The 16,981-nt window shown below is 31.5% G+C and overlaps 3 protein-coding genes across 3 annotated transcripts; 2 read left to right on the forward strand and 1 right to left on the reverse strand.

Annotated features, from left to right (window-relative positions):
• Positions 1-2,441: 2,441 nt before the first annotated feature.
• LOC123293244 (ATP-dependent DNA helicase DDX11) lies at positions 2,442-6,653 on the reverse strand. The gene is made up of 12 exons (XM_044873996.1): positions 6,490-6,653; positions 5,926-6,357; positions 5,210-5,376; positions 4,845-5,134; positions 4,563-4,784; positions 4,347-4,498; positions 3,947-4,270; positions 3,640-3,846; positions 3,254-3,512; positions 2,853-2,983; positions 2,570-2,788; positions 2,442-2,500 (listed from the first exon to the last, which is right to left on the reverse strand). The coding sequence occupies exons 1-12, from the start codon at positions 6,613-6,615 to the stop codon at positions 2,459-2,461; spliced, it is 2,571 nt and encodes an 856-aa protein (XP_044729931.1). The 5' UTR covers positions 6,616-6,653; the 3' UTR covers positions 2,442-2,458.
• A 974-nt stretch (positions 6,654-7,627) lies between these two features.
• LOC123291444 lies at positions 7,628-14,753 on the forward strand. The gene is made up of 13 exons (XM_044871735.1): positions 7,628-7,725; positions 8,172-9,137; positions 9,658-10,336; positions 11,139-11,256; positions 11,336-11,492; positions 11,636-11,782; positions 12,216-12,346; positions 12,433-12,683; positions 13,076-13,279; positions 13,342-13,515; positions 13,619-13,881; positions 14,164-14,285; positions 14,370-14,753. The coding sequence occupies exons 1-13, from the start codon at positions 7,633-7,635 to the stop codon at positions 14,506-14,508; spliced, it is 3,444 nt and encodes a 1,147-aa protein (XP_044727670.1). The 5' UTR covers positions 7,628-7,632; the 3' UTR covers positions 14,509-14,753.
• Positions 14,754-15,744: 991 nt separating this feature from the next.
• Positions 15,745-16,739, forward strand: LOC123293337 (transcription initiation protein SPT3 homolog). Its single transcript, XM_044874120.1, has one exon. The coding sequence runs from the start codon at positions 15,797-15,799 to the stop codon at positions 16,703-16,705; it is 909 nt and encodes a 302-aa protein (XP_044730055.1). The 5' UTR covers positions 15,745-15,796; the 3' UTR covers positions 16,706-16,739.
• The last annotated feature ends 242 nt before the right edge of the window (positions 16,740-16,981 follow it).

Below are 16,981 nucleotides of genomic sequence, written 5' to 3' on the forward strand. Positions count from 1 at the left end.
GATAAAAAATTTATCCGTTTTTTTCAAGATTTTCAAATCTGATTTCATCAATTCTGAAACGAGAGACTATCTTAGATTAAATAAAGTATTCTTGCGTGTAGTTTTGGCGAAACTAAAAGATCTGCAGTGATTTGGGTTCGGGGACATTATGATTTCGACAATTTAACACTTTAGTCACTTAGTGAGAGACTATAAAAATTTATTTATTTATATAATAAATTATTTATTATGACTGAAAAATGGATGGACCGATTTTTATGAACATTTTAAATACATATGAGAATTTATATACTATTTCTGCCTCGAAAAAGAAAAATGATTACTCCCCATTATGTACAAGCTAACAAAACAAAGGTCTAAACTAGTATGTAATATTACGAAAAAAACTGTGGTCTGTTATAAAAAAAGAAATGATGGGGCGCAATAATTCCATTATAAAAAAAATATATATACAGTGTGTCCCCGGATAGAGGTAACCATACTTGTAAATTTTCTTATTTTGCATTTTAAGAAAAAAAGTCATTCTTTATAAGAAGTTATAATTGTTAATTGCGAGTAACTTTTCTTAGTAACATTTCGCCAACTTATAAAAAAGAAGGGTAGTTTACCAAAAATAAAAATAGTGTTTCCAAATTTTTGGCTACCCTGTACATTATTAAGAAGTTTTAAATATACCTACATACTTTTCAGAATAAGCAAAACTTTTTACAAAGAATGACTTTTTTTCTTAAAATGCAAAATAAGAAAATTTACAAGTATAGTTACCTCCATCCGTGGACACACTATATATACAAGGTGCGATGAAAAAGAAAACGATTTTTGTTTTAATTTCGAAGAAGGTAACGTTTTTCTCAGATTCAATATTATACCAGTATTTTATTTTGACCTTCGGCCACGATTTAATATTCTCCTTGCTGTCAGCATATGATGTTACTTATAAATACACTTCTAAAAATTATTAGGGCTCAGTGGCTTAATAATGCTTAGCTTAATCAGTTTTTCTTCAACGAAATATCTCGGTATCTTTCACCGGGATTGGATAATTTTTAATTGCGTCACCGCCTTGAAATTCACGACTTTTTGTTTCCTATTTTAATGACAAATGCAAAATTAAAAAAAAGCATTAGTTTTGCATTTCAATTATCTACGAAAAACGAATATTCGTCAATTTTTAGCTTATGATGTAACAAAAATTTGGTTCCGGTCCCTGTGAAAGAAAAGGCTCAGTTAAGAGAATTTCCTTTGCGGTAAAAATGTTTAGGCTAAACATAATAAAGTCATACAATAAACTTTAGTCGTTTATTATAAATAACACAGGTCTGCAAAAAAAAAATTTGCATGAGATATTTTTTACTAAGTTTTATGTTTTAGAATGCGCTGATTTCAGAAATGATGGCCATTTTTTTCTATCACGTAAGGTTTTTTTTGCAAATTCAAACACAAAAAATTCCCCTGTTCTTCACTATGTTGACTGACGGGCACTTAGTATAAGTAGTAGCTGGAGATACAATCCCACTATCGCTTGCATGGATACTCTGATATCAAGTTTGAATGAGCAAGAATTTTGAACAAATTCCAAGTTATTATACCCGATTTCATCGTTCGTAAAATTATTTTTAGAACATTAACGTCGGGTAAAATAAAATTGGATCTTAATACTGCCTTTACAATTTTAAGACACCTTTAAAAAACTATGCCCGTATGAACAAATTTTCTATGAATCGATCAGATTTATATTTTTAGCATTTCTGTTGATTTTTCATCGCACCTTGTATTTTTTACTTAGACATAAAAATATAATTTAGATCTATGAAAAAATATAAAAAAAAGTTTGTATTTATTTAAAAATTGCTTCTATTTAAATATAAAAATATGTACAAATTCATATGAAGAGTTCATTGAATATTTCGTTTTAATTTAAAAAACAAACAAAAAATTATTATTTTTTTTCCATTTTGCATTATTATTAATTTATTAAAATTATTATTTTTAGTTTTTGTTTTATTTGACTTTTTTGTTCATTAATTTTCACCTAAATCTAAAAATTTCAAAACAAATCTGGGATTGGCGTCGTCGAAAGCAGGGTTGTTATCACTGATAGTGCACCTAGACTTCCGAATTTCAACCCTACGTTCAAAGCTGTAAGGGGTGATAAACTAGAAAAAACAAGTTTTCAAATGAGTTATTTCCTAGAGGTACAGCTGTTTGAAATTTAGGTAAAATTTTGTTTCTTTAAATATTTGGTTGTGTATATTATAACAATGTATAAGACAAAGACACTGGGTCACACACAAGGACAAAGATGCATGATGACGTAATGCTATTTAGTTCTATTGGGATCTGACATATGGGCGGGGCTAAAAAAAAACATGGCTGACAAAAATTTACAAAAATAAAAAACTTTATTTATCTTAAAAAGTATTGGACATTTGACAAACAGTCTTACATGTGACACGTTTTATTTTGCCAAAATTTCTTTCTGTTTCTTCGAATTAAAAAACTGTAACAAAAGAAAAAGGATTTAGACAATCTTACAATTAACAGGTTTCGAAAATTTTATGAACATTACCTTTGATAAAGAACCCATTACAGGACCAAAACTAGATTGAACGATTAACGAACGTTGAATCCATCCAGGCAAAGCTTTTTGTACGGTTGGACGACTGTATCGATGATCTAATAAAAGCACTGCTGCATAATCATTTCGATGTCTTATTGCACGACCAATACACTGATTTACTGCTTTCATACATAAATTTTCGTAATGTACTTTTCCAGCAGCAGGATTCTGCCAAATATTAGATAATTTTTAAATATTTTCGGTAAAATTTCAAGAATTAATAAATACTTACGACGTTTTTATCTAAGTATGTCATCTTTTCCTGTAATTCGGGTGATTTAATATTCGGGTATGGCAATCCAATCACAATTACACATCGCCCTAAATCATCACTAAAGTTTAAACCTTCACTTAATTTGCCCCCTAAAAATAAATTAATTAAATTTTTATGGTTAAATTTAATTTTGCAAAAGGCGTTTTTTGAAATACTCATTGTGGTTTAAAATTATCATCTAGTGAGTATTTTTGGTCGCTGAATAGCCGGTTCGTCTGGACCACTTTTTTGACTGTTTCGATATCAATATGCCAATTCCTAACAAACACTAACATTTGGTTTAGGTAGAAAATCTCCCACTCAAATGGGAGCTTGACCATCGTGCCCGCATTCCAGAATTTTAAGTTATAAGAACTTACCAACAACGCTGAATAATAAAGCTCCAGTGCTGCCACTTCTTTTGATGGTTGACGAAAATTTGTCCAGGACACTATCAACATCCGATGAAAGTTTCGGTTCACGAAATAATGTTTTCTTTCTACTTATTTTTGTTATAAATCCATTTTTCTCGAAATGATTATATACTAATTTTTCGTAATCATACGATGGGAAGAAGCAAATCACGCCTCCGGGAACTATATTTGTTACATTCGTTAATAATCTACCTAATTCGTCTAACTAAAACAAAAAAAAAAACTGTTGGAATTTGTACGGTTGCCAAAATTTCGTGTCGGGGGCGAAAATAAACTTTAATTCTTAACTCCTTAAAATAACCGTGTGTTTACTCTTTAAAATGAAAACTTACTGTTTCTAAATTATTACGGAACTCGAAAGAAAAATCAAAACTTTTCCCAGTAGGTCCAGAACATGCAATTATTGGTAGAATACTTGTGGGTGGTATTACATGACCGCAGGAAAATTCCAAAATGCGACTTGGATTCGCACCAGCGGCAATAAATAATTGATCTGTGAATTCGGAAAATGGTTGCATCGTTCCACCAGCAATAATAACCTACAAAGAAGAAATATCTCAAAGAACTGCAGTTAATTCATCTCGATACTTTTCCCGGTAAGTATGAGTGTTTTGACTTGCTATTAAAAATTTTACTAACCGATTTTGCTTCCTTGACGATGTCCATAAAACGTGATGCGGGATTTAATAGTAAAAATTTAAAATATGCTTTACTAAGCGTATCGTGCTTGTAACAATAAACGCGACCATCATCGCACGCATTTGTTAAGCATTCCAGAAATGCAATTACAATTAAAATGGGATTATTCATTATGAATTCTTTTTCAGTTTCATTATTCGTAACCGTTTCATCTACTTCATTTTTGACTAGTTTTTTCAGAAAATTACTCACAGAATTTGTTTTTGTTTCAACTTTAGGGTGAATTACCACCGTTGGTTGATATTTTTCAGAAAAACCGTGCAACTAAAATGATACATAATTTTAATAATTATGAGTTTGAGCTAAAGCTCTCATAAATAAATAGAAAGTTATTAATTACTTTATGAGATATTTTGCTAGTTTCGCAAAATTCTAATAATTTGAATATATTAATCGAATCAATATCAGCAGCAAATACAAAATCCTGCAGTGTATACATTTGCGATTCTGATTTCGAATTTTCTTGTTCTGGAACAATTCCTGGTTTACCACCTATAAAATTTATCGAATATCATGTACTGAAGTTTATTAATAGAGGGAGGTGCGTTAAAATTACCTAAAAGTTTAATTAAACGTTCAATAATAAAAATAATTTGATTTAATCTTAATAAATTTTTTGCACTAAAACGATTTAAATATTTTTCTTTGTATTGAATTAATTGACTATGCGCATGTGTTAAGTGTTGTCCGGATAAAACACAACTATGAATATGTCCAATGGTATCCAATAAATTATGGGCTTCATCAATTATGACTACATTATTTTTTAATTGAATGCCTAAAAGAAATTTAACAAAAAAATTATCCCCTTTTTTTTCTGGACAGTATATTAACTTACCACTCGCTTTCCGGGTGGATTTATGTAACAATATATTATAAGGAATAACAACGATCTGAGAATCTAAAACGGTAGCACGAGCGCCATAATATGGACATGCACTCAATTCCTTTCCAATAGCTACCAAATTTTCTACATCATGTATTTCCACAATCGCTTCTTCTTTTAACTGTTCAATATTATTTTCATTCATGTATGGACATCCGGAAGCAATTTTTTGTCGCTTTAATGATTTTCCATCTTTCGATTTTGACGTTTTTTCTTTCTTCTTTTGTTGCAAATCTAAACATCTAAACAAAAAAGAACAAAGGTCATAGTTTTTGGATCGATAATATTGATATATATATTGTATCGATTTCACGCACCTTTCGTTAATTATTGATAGACTTTTAAGTTTTTTTACGGCTTCGTTAATACAGTAGGTTTGCCGTGACGCTAACGTAACAACTCGAGTGGTTTTCCCAAAAGGTGATTTTAAAACTTCTCCAACATATTGCGCTAGCTGTGAATGCGTACGACTACAAAATATTATCTAAAAAATTTTTATTCAAACTGTAGATTAGTAACGAAGACAATGTCTCATCTTCTTTGTCACTGCCCAGCTCTTGTGATGAGGAGATGGACTTACTTGAGCCAGCCTCTCTTTGACGACCTCTCCGACCTTAAGTCAGTCGACGTCAAAGCCCTCCTGCTGTTCTTAAACAGCTCCAAATGGTTCATAGAGTAGTGGCCGGGGATTGGCCAACCCATTTACGGTATCACAACCCTATGGTCTTAGTGTGTCCCACCCCAGGACAGATACTCTAACCTAACCAAACCTAACGATTTAAAAGTTCTTGTGAGTTCAGAGCATTACCAAAAAAGTTAATTAGTAAGATGGGTCTTTTTTAACCCCCTAACTAAAAAAAAGGGGTGTTATAAGTTTGATCGCTAAGTGTGTGTGTCTGTCTGCCTGCCTGTGGCATCATAGCGCCCAAACTGATGAATCGATTTTGATTTTTTTTATTTCGTTTGAAAGATAACTTAATGGGAAGTGTTCTAAGTGTTTTTTTCATTTGAATTTGGAAGCGAAGTTACTTACCTTGGTGGGAGCATATTCATCTTCGTTTTCATCACAATCAGAAACTGGTGGAGAATTTTCATCATTAGACCGTAATACATTATCTTCTAATATTAAATCTAAATCATCTTCCACAATTTCCTCCATTTTAAGGATATTTTCAGTTTGTTTTTTCGACCAATGTTTCTTTTCTTTTTTAACGTTTACATTTTTCTTAATATTCTCAATTTTCTCCTCATATTTATTAATTTTATCGAGTTCCAATTGCAATTTATCACGTTCTTTAGATTTTAAAATCGCTTCTGACTGAGAAGAGATCCAATCATCTTCGCTATCTAATTTATTTTTATTTTGATTGATTTCTTTAATTTTATCTATTAATTCCTGTTGCTTACGGAGTTCATGGTCTCTTAGCCACGTTAAAGAGCCGCAGATTAAACTCATAGTTTTACCCTGGAATGAAAATTAATCTCTATTCAAACATGGCCTTATCATTAGTATTAGATCCATCCTTCCCGAGATAATCGAGTATAAATAAACTTATATTCGAATTTTAGATTTAAATATATACGTTAATCTACTTACTGTTCCTGTAGGACTTTCAAATATTCCCAATTTATTTGTTTCTAACGCATTATATAAAGAATTCATAAATTGTTTTTGTATATCGTATGGTGGAAATGGAAAATCAAATTCTTTTACTGAACTCATAATTAAAATTTTTGAATTTTATTTAATTAAAGATAAGATTTAACAATAAGGTAATAAAACGAAAAAGTTTTCAAAACTTTTAAAACTTTTCCCTCCAAATTATATGTCAAACGTTCAATCAACCATAGACTTACTAAAATATTTATCTTTGAAAAATTGCATTTTTTAGATTATTTGTTTATCTTGCTAAACATTCTAAAAATGTAATTGCAATTACTTCAATCCGTTTTTAGTTTCGTTTTATTCTCAATAAAATATTTTTAATTTTAATCAACGAAAAATTTGCAATATCTTAATTTGGCATGTCTATGAAAAAAATGACTACACGAAGAAAACACAGGTGCGGATCTAGTATTAAAAATCAGGAGAGTCCAAAGTTTCTTAAACTATGAACTGTGAATTCGGAAAAACTACATTTTTAATATTATGATTCAAGCCGGAGTTTCGAAAAGCAGAATATTTATTAAATAATTTAAAATTAGAATCAATTGAATTCAAGTTTTTACTTTATACAATTTATCCCTTTATCTCTCTTCTCTTTAGCTCTATTATTATAAAGCATGATTGGTGAATTACTTAGAATATTCAGTGGTTTTTTCATCGAAAGGATTTCACATGTTATAGAAGAATCGAATATTCGAGAAAATTCAATTCGAAAATATCAAACAAAATTGTAAAATATTCGAGAAAATTCGACGGAAATCTTTGTGAAAACTAATGTTGATATTCAAATTGTTAACTTGGTTGTTACGTGTGTGACAAATTCAACTTGGTTGTTAACTATGTTGTCAACTAAGTTGAGTGTGTGTGGGGCGCTTTTGTTTTTATGGGGGGTTTTGATCCCTTCCATTGATCCGAGCCTGAATGAACACGAGGCTGACAAAAAAACAAACGTCAAAATTTGGAAGCGAAAACTTTTGAACAACATTTTCTGTCGTAAACAATTTAAATAATAATTGTTCCATGTGAATTTAATTAATTAGTATTTAAGTGTATAATTATTTAATTATTACGAAAATGTCGCGATTAAAATTATTAAAAACAAAAGAACAAGAGTTAATTAATGAAAGTGTAATTTGCAATTCGTTAATTAGTCAAGTTCTTGCAAAGGTATTTAAAATTTCTATTCTAATTAAGACCATTGTAAATGTCGAAAATTTTGGGACGTAATAATTTAAGCTTCAACTTTTTTTTCATACTTCTAAAAAACATACCATTTGATGTGTCAATCCGTGATTAATATAGATAGACATTTAGCGTCTACAAACTTGGTGAAAAAAGATGAGGGAGAAATGAAAAATTAAGGGTTTTTGGTGCCTCTAAACTCGAATATCACAACGAAAATTCCCCCCGAGATACCTGGTGCCCAAAGCGGGCAGTATACACCTCGTCTCCTGAAGTTTTACGAGAGTATGTCACATGTATTGTCGTTGACTCGATTTTAGTGATTTATTTCTTCGTCTATAGCATACTCGGGTGCCCCCGGATATTAAATATGGTTATTCGAAATATTACTTGTTAGCAATATGGCCCTAATTTTGCAATTACTTTTCTAGATAAATACATCCATCAAGAAATTAGAAGTCGAAGACAACAAACCAGAATTTCGCTCTTTATATCTATCGACGTTATGCTTAACTGATAAAATTAACGAAAAATTAGTTGAAATCAATTTAGATTTGGAAGAATTTATTTCAGATAAACAAATAGATACAAATGAATTAGATATTTCTACAAAAGCTTCTAATATAAATTTATTGGAGGAGAATACAACACCGAAAGTTCTGAATATCGATAAGGAATGTTTACCTGGTGATAATGCCGCATCGTTGGCTGGAAATAGTCTTATCAAGCAGGAATGTTTATCAGATGAAATTTCTACAAAAGTTCATCAATCGAATAGCCCTTATAAGACTGGAAATATGTCAGATGAAAACACTAGTCGAAAGATTAAAAAATCGAATCCAGTTCGAAAGGAAAAATTACAATTTGAACGAAATATCGTCGATGATCCTGGCGAAGATGTACGTATATGCAAACAACCTGCAAGTCTTACTCCTGCAAGTTTTTTGAATCGAAATGTAAAAAAAAATACAAGAAAATCTGATAAAAATTCGAATATTCATAAAAAACATTATCCACCAATAATTATTCCCGGCAATCCTCCAGTATTTTCTCAACAAAACAGTTATGGGAATGTGGATTATGAAAACAAGAATCAAATGTATGAACAAGAAGTGAATACTAATCAATTCGCCGATTTAGTTCATGGGAATGCGAGATTATCTGAGCTTTCAAAAGTTCGAGAAAATATACGTGAAAATGAAAGATATCAAGTTTATGATCAAGCTTGCCGCAGGAACTGTGAAAACGAAACTTCGAAGGAGATTAATCGCGATAATGATGTGGGACATTATAAAGACGAAAGTCCTAGGAGAATACCTAAAATAGATTCATCGTTGGGAAAGTTTGATGGAACTTTGTATAGTGACCGGGAAAAAGCCTGTAAGAAACATAAAGATGTAAGTCCTAGTGTTAAAAATACTTCAATCAAATTAACTTTTCCTTATTTAGTCCCAAGTTTGTAACGCTTAAAAATATTGATGCTACCACCTAATTAGTCCATTTCCGGCTGTCCGGCCGCCAGTCTGTCCGTCTGACTACACGATAACTCAAAATGAAAAAAGATATCAAGTTGAAATTTTTACAGCGTCCTCAGGGCGTAAAAATTGAGGTCGAGTTCGTAAATGAGCAACCTTGGTTAGTTGGTACTTGGGACCGTAGGACCCATCTTGTAAACCGTTAAAGATAGAACAAAAGTTTCAGTGTAAGAAATGTTCCTTGTAAAAAACTAAACAACTTTTGTTTGAAAATTTTTTTCGAAAAAATCACTGTTTACCCGTAAGGGCGCAAATTAGGTTCGAACATTGTATAGTATGTGTGTGTAACTTACTTACATGACGTGAAAAAAAACAAACGATTTGTTTATATATGGTATTTCAACAATTAACTCAGTCAATTGTTTGTTTTCACTTGTTTTAGATTAAAACGCAGTATCAAGAAAATATCACACGTAAGAATTATGAAGATAAAGGAAGAGTTGAAGAAACATCTTATATGACTGAAGAAAATGTCGCACGTAAGAACTATGAAGACGAAAGATTGAAGGACCTATATATCCAGGAAAATGTTAACTCAGACAATTACGAAGATGAGACTGCTATGAATATATCAAAACGTAAAGTTATGGAATTTTTAAATCCATCTGATAAATCACCATCACGACGTGGCCGTTTTAGTGAACAAAAACGAGCTATTGCTAATGGTCCACCTGGTTTTAAAAAATCCTCGCTAGCCAGTAGTATATCCACAAATGAGGCACATAAAAATTGGAATTTATTCAGTGCAACGGATTCATATGATTCGTATGAAAGTGATCGAAATTTTGAAGAAGCCAATAACGATAAAGATTTCAATACTGAGAAACAAAAAGATTCTATGAATTCGTTACCGAAATTCGAGAGAGTTAATCAAATTGGTTCACCGCCGGAGGAAAAATTTCCAGTTAAAGATTGTGATGTTGAATTAACGCGAAATAAAGTGGTTGAAAGTGTGAAGAGTCATACGGAGACTGAAGAATGTCAAGAGAATGTGTTAGAGATACCTGCACCAGAGGCATTAGAATTAGCTCGAGCAATTCAAGTACCTCAAGATGCTCAAAGTAAAATTTTTTTTTATTACTTTAATTTAATTTATAATAACCAACAGTAACTAACATTAAAATAGCCCATAAAATTCTCAAAATCCTCAATGGCTGCTCTGATTTTGGTGATTTGTTTTCGATACTGCTATACTACCTTAGTTTATTATTTTCGGGATAGAATATTTTAAGTTAAGAATTGTTTTTTTGTTTTTTGTTGAATATTAAAGTTACTTTAAGTGTTAAAGAAAAAGGATAAATTAGGTTAAAATAAGAGAATAAGAGATAAGCGTTTCATTTGTTAAAATAAAACTTGTATTCCAATAAAAGAATAGGGAATATTCATGTATTTTTTTTATATTTTTAATTCATTGTTTACACCGTTATAACAAAGTAAAAAATATAAATATTACTTAAAAATGTTGTAACTAAGTGTAAAAAAAATATTTAAAATACATTATAATTTTGAGATATTTAAACGCAGTTTTTTGGCGCTCTCTGTTGATGACGTATAAGTACGTGATCTGTCAATTGGTGACAGTTCAATGTATAATTTACACTTTAAAAAAATGAATTTAAAACACAAAATTTACACTCGTTATTATTAAGTTTTCTAATAAAAATTGGCGATGATCTTCCAAATCGGCTCAGTTTGGAAAATGCTAAAAAGAAAAAATGCAATTTAATGAAGAGTGTTCTTAGATATGTTTCAAATGCGAGTTAAGGGTTCCGTACCCGAAAAATTTTCCGGACATTTTGCAAATTTCACTTGTTAATTTTACAGCTGTTTTTTTTTTCAAGGGACATTTTTTCTTTTTTTTAGATTTACCAAAAGTTACCATTGAGAATGATGATAGATGTATTGTTACCCATGCAAAATCGCCTGTTTGTTTTTACATAATAACAGCAACTGCTACGGAAAATATCAATGATTATGACAGGTATTTTCCATCCTTCGCTTCAACTCTTTTCGAGTTTAAGGAGGTATAGAAACCGTAATTCAAATGTGATTTTTTATAGATTCCACGAAGAGCTACAAACTTATTGTGAGAGTAATGCACGGAAGTTTTCAAATAAAAATGAGATCAAAGCTTCTAAAGCACATTACTACTGTTGTTTCAATAAAATGGAAGATTACAATTATAATTGGTTCCGTTGCAAGATTATTGATTGGTTGGTAAGTAGGATAGAGTGCAGATGCATTGAAAACGTCGTTCTGAATCTCTTCGAAAGAGCGATTTGAGTTTTTCGATTATAATGAATAATACTATATCGCGAGTTTCGATTAACAAAAGAGGTATGAACAAATTTTATTTACAGGATGATGACGAAATAAATGGCAATAGAGTGCGAGTTTTGGCTGTAGATGATGGATTTGAGAATGATGTAATGATTGATCAACTGCGAGATTATCCACAAACGAAATATTTATTACCGGAAATGGCTGTCAAATGTCGATTACGTTATGTAAGTTCATTTTATGAAGAATAGATTCCTTTTGGTCAATACGCGACGGTTTTTCAATCAGTAATTTTCGCCATGCTGAGAAATGCTCAGATCTGTAACACGAGAGGTTACAATGAGGCACATATTAGCATCTTTTCAGATAGTCAGGCCGTATTTCGAATCTTTTAGGTGTCGAGATTCCACTCCAGGATAGTCTATGAATGCTTCGAGGAATTAAACCGCCTGGCACTGAGTAATACAGTCTGAGTACCAGACCACTCTGGCTGGTCTGGGTACCAGACCACTCTGGCGTTAAAGAGAATGTAGTAGCGGGCTCGGTAGTAAGAGATGGATCGTCTCAAACACCTCTTTTACCTGAGCCTGCCATTCCCATAGCCAGGCCACCCATTTACCTTAAAAATAAAAAATTACCTTTTGAATTTTTGTCTTGTAGCTATATCCATCAAAATCAACTAAAAATCATATTTTGGAACAGTGGCCACAAGGCAGTATTGAGTTTTTTAATGATCTCATCCAAAATAGTCGTATAAATCCATTTTATGTTACTGACGTTTATCGAGGGGCGTAAGTATTTTGCACGTTTCCACATCCTGATGTGCACCAATTTTTTGAAACATTTTGATGTTAAATGTCTTTGAAACACTTTTTAGGGATTGCTATGAAGTCGATCTTTGCAATAATCAAAGAATATCTTTATCAAGAGTTATGGTAGAACTGGGTTTTGCAGTTATTATAGAACCTGACACTGTAGGCGCTGAATCTGATAAATTAGTGACTAAATCTGATAAATTAAACGATGAATCTGATAAATTAGACGTTGAACCTATCCAAATAAACACTGAATCTGAGCATCAATTGGTAGAATCCGACTTTATGAAGGAGCAAATTAAGCAAGCCCAAGGTAAGAATTGTTTATTGCAAAAATGTTTGGAGTTTACTCCTAAAGAATCGATTTGTATATGAGGAGCCCGGTATGAAAAAGATACGAGGAGTATAGTTTATATGCTTGAATCGGAGACTGTGGGCCATGAATACAAGGCTGGCACTGAATAACACAGTCGGGCGTGCCATTCCCATAGCAAGACATTCCGTAATTCACCGAATCAAGGAATGGCTACGACAATACCATCTTGATTACTGGGACTTTACGCATAACCATGGCTAGGCCATTCGACCGTGCTACCCTGAAACTCACTAGAGAGAGCGCAGTTGAGAAGAGTGGCGGGACTTTTGACAGGACACTATCGATTGATCTACCACCTTAAGAAGATCTTTTACGATTATTTTTTTTAGGTTTTACGATAACGAACAATGATGAAAATCCATTAGACAATTTAGAAGACTGTAAGACAAATTTAAATGAAGCGATTTGTGATCACATGGAAGGTGGATATACTCCAACAGACTACACAAGATTGTGTAAATTTACGGAAAAAGATGGTGAAAAATGTTTTAAAGGAGATAACTGTCATTTTGAGCATAAAATACCAGATCCAGGTTAGTTTTTGATGTTACGAGTTAACAAATTAAGATATTAATTTTTTTGTTGATATTTTTAGATGGTTGGACAAGTGATAAAGTAAGAGCATTTACGGTGACATCTGAAATTGATGAGCCAAAGATTGGAGATCAATTAACAATAATGGTTACGTTTATTAAAACAGTTTGTCGATTTTATGCTCATATTAAACCATCCAAACAAAAACGGCAAATGTATTCTGCTTCAAAAATAAGTATGTTCATACAATAGGGTATTATAGTAAAAATAAATCATGAAATTTGGACGAGGTCCTGTTGAAATTAGATAAATTTTAATTTTATTTTTTTTGTTTGTAGTTCATACTGCTAATCAATTTAGTAAATATATTAATAAACCAGAGAATATAAACTGTTTGAAAAAATTGAAAATACTACCAGCTGAAGGACAATTGGTTATAGCGCGATCACCCGACGACGATAAATGGTATCGGGCTAGAGTTCTAAATGTATGTTCAGAAGATGAATTTGACGTGATTTTCATTGATTATGGTGATGATTGCACTGTGAGATTCAATGATTTAAGAGAAATTCAACATGAACATTTAGGTTTACCCGAACAAGTAAGTTTTTAGAATTTAAATATACAGGGTGGCCATCATTTTAATATATTATGGCTAATAACTCTTTTTGTGATGTCAGAACAAAACGAGTATATTAAAATGGTCGACCTGTATTATTGACGTAGATTTTCCTCCATTTCCTCCATAAAAATAACGTAGCGTAAAGAGAGGAAGGAGAATATAATCTAACTCTGCCTTTTTTTTAATGTGGCCATAGTTTTAAGCGTCCAACTCATATTATTTGGTTTATAAAAATACTAAAATGAATGTTAATCTTTTCAGGCGGTAGAATTTCGTATTTCAGGTATTGATCCAATAAACACAAGAGATCCCGAATACATGTTTAAAGCAGCAAAACATTTTGCCGATTTTACTATAGATCACGTATTAACAGCCCTTGTTATGTAAGTAGCCCGCCCAATTTCATTTTATACCTAAAAATCGTTAATTTTTTTTTTAAATTTCCTTTTTTGTTTTGTTTTTATCAGAAATACGGGATATCCGATAGAAGTGGAAATATACACTGATGAAGGTGTGAATATTGGTAATTACCTGAAAATGCAAAATCTAGCTAAAGACCGTGATACCTCTTACTTACCTAAAGTGGGCCAAATGGCATTAGAATAAACTGCCATAAATAGAGAAGTTACATTAATTTTTTATAATAAGTCCCATTTTTTTTATTAATTATTAAAAATAAATACTTATATTTTTTAATTTAAAAACGGTAGTGACGAATTTACATGCGTTTTGAGACTGTGAGCCAATCGGAATCACGCTAAAATTCACATTCTGCCTCCCAAGAGAAGCAGAAAGTACGTGCTTTTGGTCGTGGATAATGAAAAACTTCTCTATTGAAAATAAGACTGTTATTGTAGTAGTGTTATTAATTAGTAAAGAATTATTGTTTTTATATTTTTTTTAAATAAAGATTTTATAATGATTGACTTAAATAAGTTGTGTATCTTAAATTCCTATCCTTAGAGGCGAATTATCCAAAAGGCAAAGTAGGGATGAGTTTACAGGAGCTTGTGTTACTTGGAAGTTTTTAACAAACATAAAATTATTTGTGTGAATTGACATGATAACTGCACAGATGATATTGACATCTGTACAGTTATTCAAATGTATGACAGTCTAATTCATATAATTTCTGCAGAAAGGGAAAATTTTAATAAAAATGAACAGAAAGCCTTGAAAATATTTTTCAGTCGTTTTTTGCCTTAACTGTACGGTTTGTGGAAAAATGTTTCGAACAAAAAATACTTTCTTAATCGATAACAAATTTCTAATTTAAAGTGTTCATCTATCGATTACCAGTTATGGAGTAGACTGAGCTGTTCATTGAGCTTGAAAATCTTTTTTTTGTGGACTAGTTTAGAAAATGGAAAAGAAAATTTATTTTCTCGGATAAACATTCACTAAGAATGGAATTGTCAAAGTTGGAAAGATCTTCTTGATATTTTGTATAGAGTCATAATTGTTAATTTCGAGTTACTTTTTTAAGTAACATTTTGTCAACTTTTAAAAAGGAAGGGTAGTTTACCCAAAAAAAAAAAAAAATAGTGACCTTTTTGGCTACCCTGTACATTATTTAGAAGTTTTAAATATTCTTACATACTTTTTATAATAAGCAAAACTTCTTATAAAGAATGACTTTTTTTCTTTAAATGCCAAATAAGAAAATTTACGAGTATAGTTACCTCTATCCGGGGACACACTGTATATTCTTATCAGTTTTTATAAAGTCCAAAACATTGGCTAAGAAATTTGGAAATTTTCGTAATTCGTTCCAATTTTGTTGTATTGAGTTGTGCTTCCCTCTGTAAACGTTTTAATAATTAAAGTATTCGGATTTGTGATTGTCAAAGTTGACGCTAGAAAGTAGAAACAAACATGTGTAGAATGTTTTGAAATGGTCGAAAAAATGTTTTTAAAAGAAATTGCATTAATGATGCACGGTTTTGGTGATAGTTCCGAACCATTAGCGGATACTGTACGTTTAGTGGAAGCGGTCACATTACAACAAATTCGTGCAATTATCGACGATTTATATCAACAAGTCGAACGTCGTGGTTCCGATAAAATCGAACCCAAAGACATTGTATTTTTAATGCGACACAATCATAATGCTTTACGACGGCTCCAACGTTTTGTACGAAATAAATATATGAAAAAGAATTTCGAAAATTTAGAAAGTGTAAATAATTGTGATGTAACAAAAAATCCAAATATTGATAAAATTGTTCAAGCTGTTGAAGCTTTGGACGAAACTGGTGAGTTAACGGATTTGGATGTATTTGATTCAGTTCGATTTGAACGTCAATTACGTGCTGATCGAATTTCGGCAAGTTTGGATGAAGAAAAATATATGGAATATTATAAAGCTCGATGTACATCGTTTATGAATCGTGAATTTAGTTTGCTCAAAAATGTGGAATGTTTTAAATTGTGGCTGTATCCGAAAGAAGATAAAATACCTGCAACGAAGTTATCAACGTTTATCGTAGAAATTCTAGCTTATTTAGCTTTTGAAACGGTTGCTCGAATTGTTGATTTTGCGTTGATTGTTCGAAATGATATTAATCGAAAGGTTCATGATTTGTTAGGTGGTTTAGGCGCTAGTAATTATTGTAATCCAGCATCGTTTAATACATCTCAAGTATATGAAAGGTTTCGTGAAACTGGTAAAGGGCAGGAGGGACAATTAGCTATTACTCCGAATGAGGTGCGTGAAGCTTTAAGACGATTTGAAATGTCTCAAGTTGGGCAATTTATGAATAATAGTTATAAACGAACAAAAATTGGTTATTTAGCTTTTTAAAAAACGTGTTTTCTTGGATTTCATAAATCTTTTTTAACCGACTTCAAACAAAAAAGTAGGAGGTTATCAATTCGACTGTATTTTTTTTTCTTTTTAATGTTTTTTACCTCAGAACTTTTCACTGGGTGAACCGATTTTGATGATTCCTTATCTGTTTGAAAGCTCATGCTTCCCGTGTGGTCCCATTTTATTTTGGTTCAGTTCCGACAACACCATCCATGAGAAAACCACAAAAATCTTAAATTTGTATTAAGTATGCACGACTAGAGGGCAAAT

Source organism: Chrysoperla carnea, chromosome 2 (genome assembly GCF_905475395.1).
Source record: "Chrysoperla carnea chromosome 2, inChrCarn1.1, whole genome shotgun sequence".
Lineage (NCBI taxonomy): Eukaryota > Metazoa > Arthropoda > Insecta > Neuroptera > Chrysopidae > Chrysoperla > Chrysoperla carnea.